The sequence below is a fragment of the Odontesthes bonariensis genome, chromosome 6, assembly GCF_027942865.1.
Source record: "Odontesthes bonariensis isolate fOdoBon6 chromosome 6, fOdoBon6.hap1, whole genome shotgun sequence".
Lineage (NCBI taxonomy): Eukaryota > Metazoa > Chordata > Actinopteri > Atheriniformes > Atherinopsidae > Odontesthes > Odontesthes bonariensis.
The window spans coordinates 21,077,153-21,089,659 of NC_134511.1; the positions used below are offsets into that span (position 1 = coordinate 21,077,153).

A 12,507-nucleotide genomic window follows, 5' to 3' on the forward strand; every position below is an offset into this window, starting at 1 on the left:
AAAGAAGACATTTTTCATCGGACGATTACAAACCGGGTTTTCTCATGAGCTCAAATGAGGAGACATATTTTGGAGGAGAAACAATGTTTTCTCCAAATCAGGTTACACCGCAAACATATCTTTGTGTTGCCAAATTAATCAATCAGTTTCTCTTATCTGGTGAATTTTCTTTAAAAAAATGTAATGCAATGTTCTACAAGTCATGGCTCACTTTAAGCAGAAACCGTAGAAACCGCAGTGGGAATAGTTAAATATGGGTTTCTTGCCTAAATTTTCTCTGTTCATCTGTTTCATATTATTTTCCCATTTACTTTTGTTCCTCAGTACTTTCACAGAGGTACATAGTTGGGAGGGGGGCAGACAGAGAGCTGTAACGGCTTTAATAAAACATAGAATATTATCATCTTGAAAATTAAGGAACCAAAGATGGACGGAAAGACGCATCCGAGTAACGCATTATGAAGAAATAAAGCAAGTCAGGGGGAACCATTAGAGGCTGCACGTTTTGAGGCTAAATGGTTTAGGAAATACAAAGGAGTTGAGGGAACTCGGGGAAAAAGCACTCAAAAGCTTTGTGGTGTTTAAATGTGATCAGTGACACGTCAGACAGACAGTTTCTAGAGAAAAGAAAGAGACAATATAGGAAAGTCAACTCTGGCTGTTACTATTTCATCTGCGCCACAGAGAAAGAAACTGAAAAAGATAAAGACATGGGGACAGAGCTTCTACGTACATATGGGTAAACATAAATACAAACAGCGTTGCAACAAACACAACCTCTGCCAATAGCATTATATTTCATTTTAGCTAAAGCTGTTTCAGAACCTCTGAATTAACGTTGCATTCTTTTCTCTTCAGAAAGCAGATTAACAAGATAAGACCAGGGACACAAATGTGAGTCTTGGCTCTTGCAAACATCTGCCTCACCATAGTGTTTGTGAGAGCAGCTTGCTCATTGCAGACCAGGATGGGTGGAACAGGGTTAAATCCAACCATGGAATTATTCACATGAGAAGAAAATATCTAATTTTAATGAAGAGAGGTTGCCTGTTTGCTTGCGGCAAGTAAACTCAGGTTCTACGTTTGGGAAAGCAAAAACAAATGCATCACCTTTGTTTTCCCTACACTGAAAGCTGTGGTTTTGTTGTTGCTGCTGTTAGCACCGGGTGGTGCTTTCTGCTGAGTTGGTCTACCAATCTTTTGGACAAATCGTGTTCTTTTCAAGTCATGGCATTTTTCTTTTCTTTTCTTTTTTTTTTTTAAAAATTGTCCAAATACCGATGCCGATTCATTTATTTCAGCATATGGTGCTTGCACAGCCATGGCGTATTTTGAATAAATGCTGATGAAGCATAACTGGTTAAGTTCTTGTTGATTTGATTTATTTTATTGATTTATTTCACCAGCCACCTTTTACAAATGAGTTTGGTTACTGGGCAAGTCAAACTACTGTTGCTGTAAAGAAAAATGACAAACCAAGATGACTCATTTAACAGAGAAATCAGTCGAATAACACATTGCGCAAGTTTGCAGCTTGTGCTCAATACTTAAAGATAGAGTACATGGCATTACCTGGATGCACTCTAAGTTGTCTAAACGATTCAATCAATATTAGCAGAAAAGAACTCAGACGACACTGAAAGAGAAAGCAAAGATTGAGTTCTTTGGAGGGGAAACGTAATCGAGGAGAAACACAGAGCAGACTCATCGGTCTGTGACAAACTGAACACTTAAACAAATACAGCCGACCATGTGTTTGTGCACATACATCTGTGTGCAAATGTGTACATTCTCTTAATAGCTTTCACACTAATGGTGACTGATCATCACAGTCCCAGTGCTAGTCTGTATTTGCTGGTATAGATGCGAATGGTGTTGAGTGTCCACGCTTGCGTCCTTCATTGAATCTAAAGAAGCAATGAACCAGAGAGAAAGTCTGCAGGGAACTGTGACCAAACTCAAACACTTCCCACAAACACACTCCATCATGCAAACAAATTAGCATACAAACAATGAAAACAAAACATTACCTTCACACGGACACAACACAAACAAGTGCAAGCATACACAATCAGCCAAAAATCCATTGTATGTACACACTGTTCCACACACAAATACATACAAATACAACGATGCCATGCATATAAGTGCCCACTGGAGGCTAATTTTCATGAACCTCGATGCTTAGTGAGGACTAAAATGAAAAAATCTCAGTAATCGACAGAGATAGAAATAGACAAGGAGAGATAGAAAGAGAGCAAAAGGTATGGTCATGGAGAAAAAGAGGTAAAGAACTGGCTTTAGAGATAAATGGTAGAGAAGGAAGGAAGAGGGCAAAACAGAGTGGGAAGGAGAAACACAAGCAGGAAGAGAAAAAGCGAGAGACAAAGACAAGAGGAAATCAATACGAGGGAGATGGCAGCAAAGGAGGGAAAGAGGTCACAAATCACCAAAGCCAATACTGTGTGAGTTATTAATGTAAGTGTGTGTACGTTCGTGTATAGATGTGGTGTCTCAGGTCATTGCTAGCAGACTAATAACCATTCACACTTTGGCTAATGGAGACAAAGTAAGTAACCCAGTACCCAATATGTCTTTAGCTCACTTTAAGGCTAATAGAGATACACCAAGGCCGTTGCTTACACAAACGCTGAGCAAATTCCCTCACAATAAGATTTGTAATCTACATGAAAGTACATTGTTGCCCCCTTCAGTCACATTTATTCATATGGACATGTTTTAATAAATGTTACACCTCATAATGTTAAAGTCTTAAAAGTATCTGTCATGTCCAACGGCATTTTTAAGCATTTGAGTTCTTAGAAATGCTTCTGTCATTTACTGTTCCAGATTAGGCAGAAGAATGGTTCAGCTGGGGGGTTTAGACCCAGCAGTTGCTCCAGTTAGCTGCATTTGTCAGGATACTGTGACAAGCTTGGAGGCCGGTTGGGGAATCTAACCTGCTCCCCCTAGTTGGATTCTGAACTCTGTAACCCCTTGACTTTCCTGCTGCCCCTTCCCCAACCCCCTTTCCCTTTCCCTACCATCCCCATCCCTGCCCATGACCTTCACTGGTTTAGCTACCCTCCCAGATGGGGCTCCATATGAGATGGTTAAAAGTAATTTATTGAGCTGTCACAAAGATCACCAATATCTATGCTTCGTAGTCAATATATTGACGAAGTGTTCGTGACATCCACTTGGGGGGGGGGGTGCGGCAGTCAGTTTTGATTTTCATGTACTTGTTTATTTCTATGTATATTGGAAGTAAAATAATAACAGAGGCGAGTTCACCTGGTGAAATTCATGAATGCAGAAGGATGCAGGAGCACAAACTGCAGGATATTGTGCTACATGCTAAGAAAACATTTATATTCTCAAAGAGCCATCAGCTTATTAATTAGTGTCAAATGATGCCCTCTCTGCATTCACGGCATGCATCTGTCATTGCTGCTTGTTTGATTATTTCAGTCTGTTCTAAATAATTAGGTAAACAATCACTTATCCCCGGATGAGTGACATTTGACAGCCTTGGCATTTTGCATCATAAAGTTTAATATGACAGCAATCTTCAAAAATTCTGACAAGGCTTTTGGGGGCTCTTTACACATGCCAAGGGGATCATTTCTGTGAATGCAGCCAAAGCATGTTTTATTAAATCAAATAACATCTTTGCATTCGTTCAAATTTAACTGAAAAGGTGACTGTGAATCATCGTTTAAGATTGAATAAGAATGCGTCAAACAAGTAACGTTAATGGTTATTTGTTTCAGACATTGCTTCTTTTGAGTAAGCCAGCAAGTACCCAAAGAACTGAAAATAAAATGGAGGCATTGTTATTAACTGAATCAGTGCTTTCCCAGCAAATCATGTCATAAAAAGATTTGTCATTGGAAACATTACTAACTATTTCAACTGTACTTTGATCTGCTTTATGATTTCATTATGGTGCATTATCTAAGCATGATGATCCATTATGAAGTACACTGCATAGTAAGCGGACTGCATTTATATAGTGCTTTTCTAGGCTTACCGACTCCTCAAAGCCGCATTCACTAACATATTCAATCACAGGCTATTTTCGAAACTGTCTGTTGTGATTAAGGTTTTTGAATTTCTTATTTGTGAACAACAGAAAAAGAAATTTGTCTACTAATAACCAATCAATCAATCAGGTTGTATAAAAATGCATCGTACAACTACAGCAGGTTTAAAAGTAGTGAATGATTTCTTTAAGACATCAAGCTAAACTGTCCTGATCTTTGCACTTACCTATCTAAAGCTTTTGATGCTGTGGATTATGTATTTTTGAAGCAAATACTTCTCAGTTTGAGACTCTCAGAGCGTACTGCCCGCTGATTTGAAAACAATCCAATCAGGCAGATCTCAGTGTATGCAGGCTGAGGATTTCACTTCTGGCCTACTTGGTGTGACGATGGGTGTTCCCTTGGGGTCATTCCCAGGATCACTCCTATTCATTCAATACGTCAATATTGTTGGTCAAAAGGGTTTCAATGCAATCTTTCACTATTATGCCAATGATACCATGATATATTGCTCTCTACCTTCACTTGATCAGCTTCAACGTGTATTCAACACAGTCCAACTCAATTTGTGACATTAAAAACTCGTTCTGATTGCCAACAAAACTAAACGTTTGGCGTTCTCTAACGGAAAATCTAGGTCATATCTCATCACAACTATTTTGGAATTGTAATAAATAATTATCTGTATTTTTTTTATTACACATTCAGCAGCAAGCACAAAAATGTGCTGAAATTGGGATTTTGTTTAAGTCGTGTCTTTCATTCAAGGCCAAAAAGATGCTTATAGTTGTAACTTTCAGTAATATTTCATGCATTGTATCCGGTCAATCATGGAGCTCTTGAGTTTAGTTTAATTCAAAATCGCTAACTCATCAATGCTTGTGTGCTCATATTGGTTGGTTGGTTCACTTTGTCTATGTATAGACTCAGTCGTTGATATGTTCTCGTGTCCAAAGCTATTCTTGGTCTGGTTCTTCCTTTTGAACAGAGGAAAGCTCAGGAAGTTACTGTCTTTGTATTCAGAATTTATACTTGGTATCTGTTCCCAGAACCCATATTGAATTGTGAAAAGGGGCATTTAATTACGCTACTAGCTATGAAAGGATTAAACATCAAAATCCCCCTAAAATCAAAGTAGGTGATCTCACTAAATTAATTCAAAACAATCTTATGTGACTTGGAGGCAGAAACTTAAAACATCTATATGTATTTTTTATCCTTTTTATATTGGTATATTGGATTTGTGATAAATCTGTCATTTTGTTAAGGAATTCCCATATCCCTTTTATTTTTAAGTAAACATTACGTAAGATTCTTATACTTAAAATATGTAGCGTGTTGTAACTCGAGTTATTGACTGAACCATGTCCGTTGCTGTGACACTGTAGACCATGTTAGTAAAAGTTTAAGACATTCTGCCGCATCTAACTGTCTCTGTGGGAGATCATTTTACATTTAAGTGCAGCCAAATTCACAGCACAGATGAGGTTGTTAAGTAACTTGATGTTTATAGCCCTATGACAAAATAAAGTGAAAAACATGTGAAAGATATCAGCTTTATTGGGCATTTGGCGATATTGATATACACTTTAATTTAGTTGAGTGTTTATATGCAGAGAGATTCGATTCCAAGATTACCACGCCCATGGGCCATTGGTAAGTCCGATTTCATACAATTATGATGTGTTCATACAGTAAGCCACAGCGATGAGGTAAACCCTGCAGTTTTCTCCACCATGACATTTCCATAATCTTCCTCATTGTTTAAATTCATGCACTAAGCCATCGCACACCTAACCTTTGTAGCATCTCTTTTCCTAAGCATTTTTATCGTGCCTCTTTTGAGAAGGTGATGAGCTTATAGTCATCACCTTATACTGTTGCAATACTGTGAAACCGTGGGCCTTTCCATGGCGGCTTTGGTCCAAGTTTGAGAACCATCACATATTTAACCCTTATTATCAACTAACTCATTGGTCTATTTTTGCATTTTGGGCTGTGATAAAAAAACATATTTATTTAATTTCACCCCCTTTTAAGCATCATAGCACATAATCACAGTGCTACTTGACAGAGGCATGTTTTTTTTTTTTTATGTATGCTTTTTCTTTTTTATGTTAACATTTCATCTTGATCCCCAAGATCAACAGTTGAGTTTACTTTCCCTTCTCTGGAACATTATGACTAACTCAGGGAAAAAAGTCAGAGAGAGAGAGAGCACAGCAGGCTATGTATCATCTTTCTCCTCAGTGTGACTCCCTTATATCTGTTGGCCTCTCTAGCCCTCTCAACAGCCCCCTCCATCAGCATCCCTCCATCATCCCCCGCGTCTCTCCCCTGCATTCTCAAGCTCAGGTTTTATCTGCCTCTGCTTTCTCCGATTTCAATCGGTGGAAATTAGAGTAGGGCAAAAACAGCACGGAGCAGAGAGAATGGAAGAGAAAGGAAAGGAAAAAAAAACAAAAAGGAGAGGATGAAACGGAGAAGGAAAGTGGGAGAAGAGCAGGAAGAAAGATAATAAAAAAAAACAGTATGGGGGTCATAGCTTCTAGCTGTATCTGTGAAGTAGCAGGAAACAAAGAGAAGAAAACAGCTTACAGAGTATAGGTTTTCACACAGGCAAACAGATAAACAGTGTGCACAGCAAATTCACCAGGCACAGACTACAGTAGCTTCCATTGTGACTCAATAAAACTATGTTGCATAACACATAATCTCCTCAAAATTTCATTGTCTGTAGTTCAAAGGTGGCCTAAATACTTTGAATGAGTGTTAAAGGCATGATAGAAGTGTTCTCACTATAATATCATTCTTTGTTTTATTATCTTTGAAATACAAACAGCACTGTTTGACCAAATTCTGTTCATTTAAAATTCTCTTAAAGAATACATCAAAGAACAAGTGCTGCAGATTCAGTCATGTTCAGACGTCATGTGCTCTTGACATTGCATAATTTCCCCAGTTCGTTTATCTATTCATCATATTTTACGAGCCTCTCTGTAGGGATTATTGTATGCTTGAGAGATTAAATACCCCAAAGGAGTAAAAGTAGCAAGCAGCCAATCATGATGCCTCTGTATAAGATGAATTAAGCACGAATTTAAGCACATCTTAAGCCGTTCAAAAATGTGAAACCAAATCAATGTTTTACCCAGGCCTGAGGGTTTTTCAACTAGCAGGAACACTCAGAAAGACTCTAAAATTGAGTTATACAACCAAGTTTTGCACATAATGAAAACGGTTAAAGTGGCTGTAAAACACACACAAAAAAATAACGTCAAAATAAACTGGAATTGTGGATACATACATAAATATATAGATTTATTGTAGATATATTCTTATAGATACGGTATATTTTTCAATTTTATTTGTTTCTTTGGTTGACTGTCGTAGTCTTATTTTTGAAATTTTTCATAATGTCAATCACCACGCAGTATCATGACCTGAACCCATGGGCTGTTACTCAAATAGAGTTTCTCTCTCAATAAGACATTGTTTGGAACCCAGCAGCTAGCAAATGAACAGGGGAGACTAATAAATGACTAGCAGCTGCACATGATGTCAGTGAGAAGCAGGGAGATGGGAGGAGAAGCTGAGAGAATAGCACATGAATGAGCAAAACAGATGATTACGTGTCATCTTCCCATCTTCTTCACGTCTACTAATGACTGCAATGTACAGCTTTATACAGGTTTTGTGTCCTCAGAAGCAAGCTGTCTGAGACATTTAAGGTTGCAAAACAGATGAAAAATGTATTTAAAAAAAATCAGAGGATACATGTTTACTTGATAAGTAGCACTGAAAGCAATATCCTCTAAAATAATATAATTTTCTCTTTTATTAAAATGTTCTTTAACATTGTGTGTATATAGCTATGTTTGTATATTTGAACCTGTTGTTTTGCACATCTCATATTTATTTCTCATATGCTGGGTTGCATTTATTTCCATCCACTTTGACAATAAGTGTGACAAATAAGTCATTAAAAACTTCAAACTACTCTGCTCAATTGTATCTGTCGCTGTAGTGAACTGAGGCTAAGCACCCAACGCATCGAGGAACATGCCCTCACAGCACAGTGTATGGCTCCAGGGTATGCTTTATATAACAAGGGCAGATCCCAAAATACCTTCAATTTGCTCTTCACACATATTCTGTTTACAACCAAAACATGCAGGGACTTTAAATCAGCCTGTTTTTTTTTATCCTATGCTCTTGGGACTGAGACTCATTATCGAGCAGGTGGACACACCTGAGCTGGACTCAACTTTAAATCTAAGATACCAGGTTGAGTACATCTTTGTCCTCCTGCCAAAGTAACAGCATGATTCATCATTACTTAGCCTGTGGAGGAATACTATGTGCTGTCCTGTGACAAGTGTGGAACTGGCTACAGTCCAGTACATTGCGGTGGATCCTATTATAGTGTCATATGAACATTGTTGTCGAACACTGGCATTGGTCAAAGCTGATGTGTGACCTGCCTTTCTGCGCAAACAACTAAGCATTTGAATAATGGGCTTAAACTGTTTGTTTACAGTAAGACAAAAATGTTGGCCTCATTGCGAAGAAGAAGTATCCTCAGGGAAAACGGGGCCTGATGTTAATGTACCAGTACATCTGTGCACTCAAGATAGGTTAAGACCCTTTCAAATGACTGCTCACTGGGTAGCATATGGAACAGAGACTTTTAAAAAGACTTGTAGGGAATACCATCTGCTTTAAAAGAAGAATACTAATCTAATGCATGCATATTGCAATCTGTTTTTAACTCTCACATCTATTTATTCTCAATATTTCTCCTTATGAGCAATATGTTATACCAGCATATTGCCAAAAGTAGTCATGCATATATATATATATATATATACATAAATATACATATATATAGTCTCACACAAAATTTGTTATTTGAACGTTCAACTTCAGTTGAATCATGCTGACACACAAGGAAACCGGTAGTTAAAGCGATCCATGTGTTATTGCATATGTAACTGTCTGCTAGATTCCACTCACCTGAGTTTTCATCAACCCTCTCTTCCACAGTATGGTCCTTCTGATGGACCCACTCGCTGTTGCACTTAAAGTAAATTTGCGTGGCAGGTGTCGCTTTGCAGTAGAGGTTGACAGGCTTATTCTTGACGATGTAGCCTTCCTCAGGTTCGAAAAGGAAGTGAGGTAAGGGCTCCGGTGGGTCAGAAGGGAACGTTTCCGGGAGCTCACTCAGGCTCAGGAAATCATCATCATCTCTCACTGTGAAGGAAAGAGAGAGACATGTTTGAATCATCATCGGTCTGTTTTATCAAGTTGTCTTGAGGAGTAACAAGGACAGAAGTTTAAATTAAAAGTATTCTCTTATCTTTTTTTTTTCATTTGCTCTCGAATAATTGCTCTGTTTTTTTTTATTCTGGTCGACCAGGAAATACATTTCTATCCTTCGACTAAGCCATAAAATGCATTGTCAGTCCTGTTTGTAGTGCTCTGCTTTTTGAGATTATAAGGTAATAAAATTGAAAAAAAAAACACAGGGGCACAAGAACTTATTGATGTGAAGGGACAAAAGAGCAGAGAGAAACACAAGCATAGAACAGCAACTAATTTGGAAACCACTGGCAAGATCAGAATGAATTAAAGTCTATTCATACAGACCGATCCAAGATTGGTTGCCCAGACAACTGTAAATTTAGAATCATACCAAATTTGTGAATGATGTTGTTGTGTAACTTTCATTTTAATAGAAAGATTGCCTGAAAAAAAAAGTTTGTTTCCAATGGTTCATCCAATCAGGTGTGCTGGAGCAGGGATACATGGAAAACATGCAGGGCGGTGTGCCTTGAGGACCAAGGTTGGGAAACACTGCTTTATGATGTCGCTATGAGCCATACTGAAGGGGATAAATTACCCATGACCAATTCAGTTGCACGACTTGTTTCTTAAAACACTTATATGCCTTAAGCAAATTCAAACCCATATAACCCCACAAACACAAGAGACAGGTTAAGAATAGAAATAGTGTATGTAAACCAATCAACATAAATCTTTCCTCTCCATTCATAAATAGAGAATTACATGGAGAACTACACTATTCTCGACAGATATCTCTGATGTTGTTCCTGGGATCTGTTGGAGCGTTGTGTTCCTTCTTCCTGATGTTGCTTGTGGTTACCACATCTATCATTACTGTCTTCTCAAGTAGATTGTTGGAAACCTTTGATCCATGAGTAATATAAAATTTTTGGTTTGTTTCCCAAAATTTGGTAGCAGACTAAAGAATTGTTGCCACTGTGCTAGTCAAATCTTATTCTGTAACTTTTTAAGGACAGTAGGTAATGAAGGGGCAAGAAAAATACTGACAGACACGAAAAAAATAACTGACACAACAGAGGAGCCAGACCTGAGGGCACCAAGAATCCTCCTGGAGCCTCTCTTTTCACTCTGTCCAAACTTCACAACCCCCTTGGCCTCAATCAAAGAGAACAAACAGTGTTTTGGCACCAGGTTGCCAAGGTCACCAAAACACAGAAAATGACAAGAGAGGGTGGGAGGCGGAAGAGGTGGCCTTTCTTTTTTTTCTCAAACACTACGGACATATTTTTAAAGTTCATACACATATGCCTTTTCTTCTAACTTGTAATTTACCTCCACTCCATCATCCAGTTTCATTAGGACTGCCTAGACCTGTGTGGATATGTGTGTGTGTGTGTGTGTCTGTCTGCTTCTGTGTGAAACTTCCTCACCTGAAAGGCTGTGACTCATTGGAAAATTTAAACACAGCGTCACGCTTTTTATACTGTGTGCCCTAATATTTCAGAACTAAATTTGCCAATGAATGCTTATACAACTGGAAGCTACACTTAATAGTGCATCTGTACATTTGTGCACACATACATAATATTTCATTCCTCTTCCTTGACTGCAAGTTGCTGCGGCTCTTATCAGGGAGAATAGTAATGTGCTGTGGGCTAGCTGCTAAAAGCAGTTTAGGTAAAACAACAAAAAGACACAAATAGGGGAAAAATGAGTAGGCACTGTCCTCACTTTCATGTCAAGAAGCTGACATTTTCTCCCTTAGTTCTGTAATTAGTTCCCTGAGAGTATAAACATCGGAAGACATTTTTACCACATAATTTCATTATCCGAGGGAAATTTCCCCCCACTCTCGGTTATTTATTGAGTGTAATGTTCAACTATTTCTCCGTCAGTTATTCACTTGCAGCTCAGCCTCTTCTGTCACTACTGCCATTAGTTGTTTCTTTCTGTTTCTCCACCCCTCTGCTTTTACGCCTCTCCTGCTTTCTACTTTACCCAGTGCTCATTCTCACCCTCATCTGTCATTCAGAGAGCTGGGGGGCTTCATTGCTCTTGAGCGACAGCTATAAATTATTGATTGGCACAAGAAACATGATAGCCTGAGAAAAGGGAGGGTGAAATGGAGAATAGGGGAGGGACAAACATATGTTTTCCCATGAATAAAAGCTTCCTTCCAGAAATGCCAACAGCATTCTGTCCTTTCTTTTCTGCATCAACCTTACTTCTCCCGTCCTCTCTGTTCACCAGCTAAGGCTTTCAGTCACTCCATATGTTTTCTTCCTCCTACAGTAAGCCTTCTATTTCCGCTTTTTGTTTCACCTCATCTATACCCCCACTCTTCTCTACTGATCTCCTGTCAGAGTGACTTACTGATCCTAACAGCCCAGCTCATAAACGTCTTGTCTGAATGCTGTCATCAGTAATGGATAGCTGCAGCAGAGCAATGTCCGGGTTTGACTTATTATATGTTATATACATGTATCCGGAGTAAGAACAAATGTATTCCTTTTCTCAAACCTGAAAGCTTGCCCTCAGAATACCAACCAATGAAAGTGAAAATCCGACAATAACAATGTTGTCAAGACTGACCGATCATGTCCCTGTGTCACAGATCCTACGTGCACAGAAAGGATCAATTAAAAGACAAAAATAAATAAATGTTTACTGTTACAAACTCAAGTGTAAAAGCTAATCTGAACTGGCATTAAAAGGTACTTGGCCATTCATAAGTCATGGTTTCATCAACATAACTAAGCCGAAAATCGGACGTTCTGATGAAGCAAACATATAACTATTACGACTAATCAAACAAACAATCACCTGTTGCTGCTTCTAGATAAGAAACAGGGTAAATTCTAAGCTGATATGAAAGAAGAATCACAACATATGCTGGAAAAAAAAGATTTCCAGAGGACTTTTTCATTATTCTTTCAATCTAAGCCAAGGTGACCAATTTGGTAGGTTGTTGGATTTTCAAATCTATTTTCCCCTTTTGCATACATATCTTCTACTCTATGTACTACAGTCATGTATTACCAAGCCTATGAACCCTTACTCAACCCAAAGAAGCCTCATCTATTTGATCCAAAGCAGTTACTGGAAAATTGTTTGTTTTTGTCACACTTTTAGCTTACAATTTTAGCTTAAAATG

The 12,507-nt window shown here is 38.3% G+C and overlaps 1 protein-coding gene across 3 annotated transcripts in view; it reads right to left on the reverse strand.

Annotated features, from left to right (window-relative positions):
• LOC142382227 (netrin receptor UNC5C-like) overlaps positions 1 to 12,507 on the reverse strand; it is a 194,207-nt gene that overhangs the window by 91,270 nt on the left and 90,430 nt on the right. For all 3 annotated transcript variants that reach the window (XM_075467856.1, XM_075467855.1, XM_075467857.1), the window contains exon 2: positions 9,063 to 9,299. In XM_075467856.1, the coding sequence (XP_075323971.1) occupies positions 9,063 to 9,299 (237 nt within the window). The remainder of the gene's footprint in view (positions 1 to 9,062; positions 9,300 to 12,507) is intronic.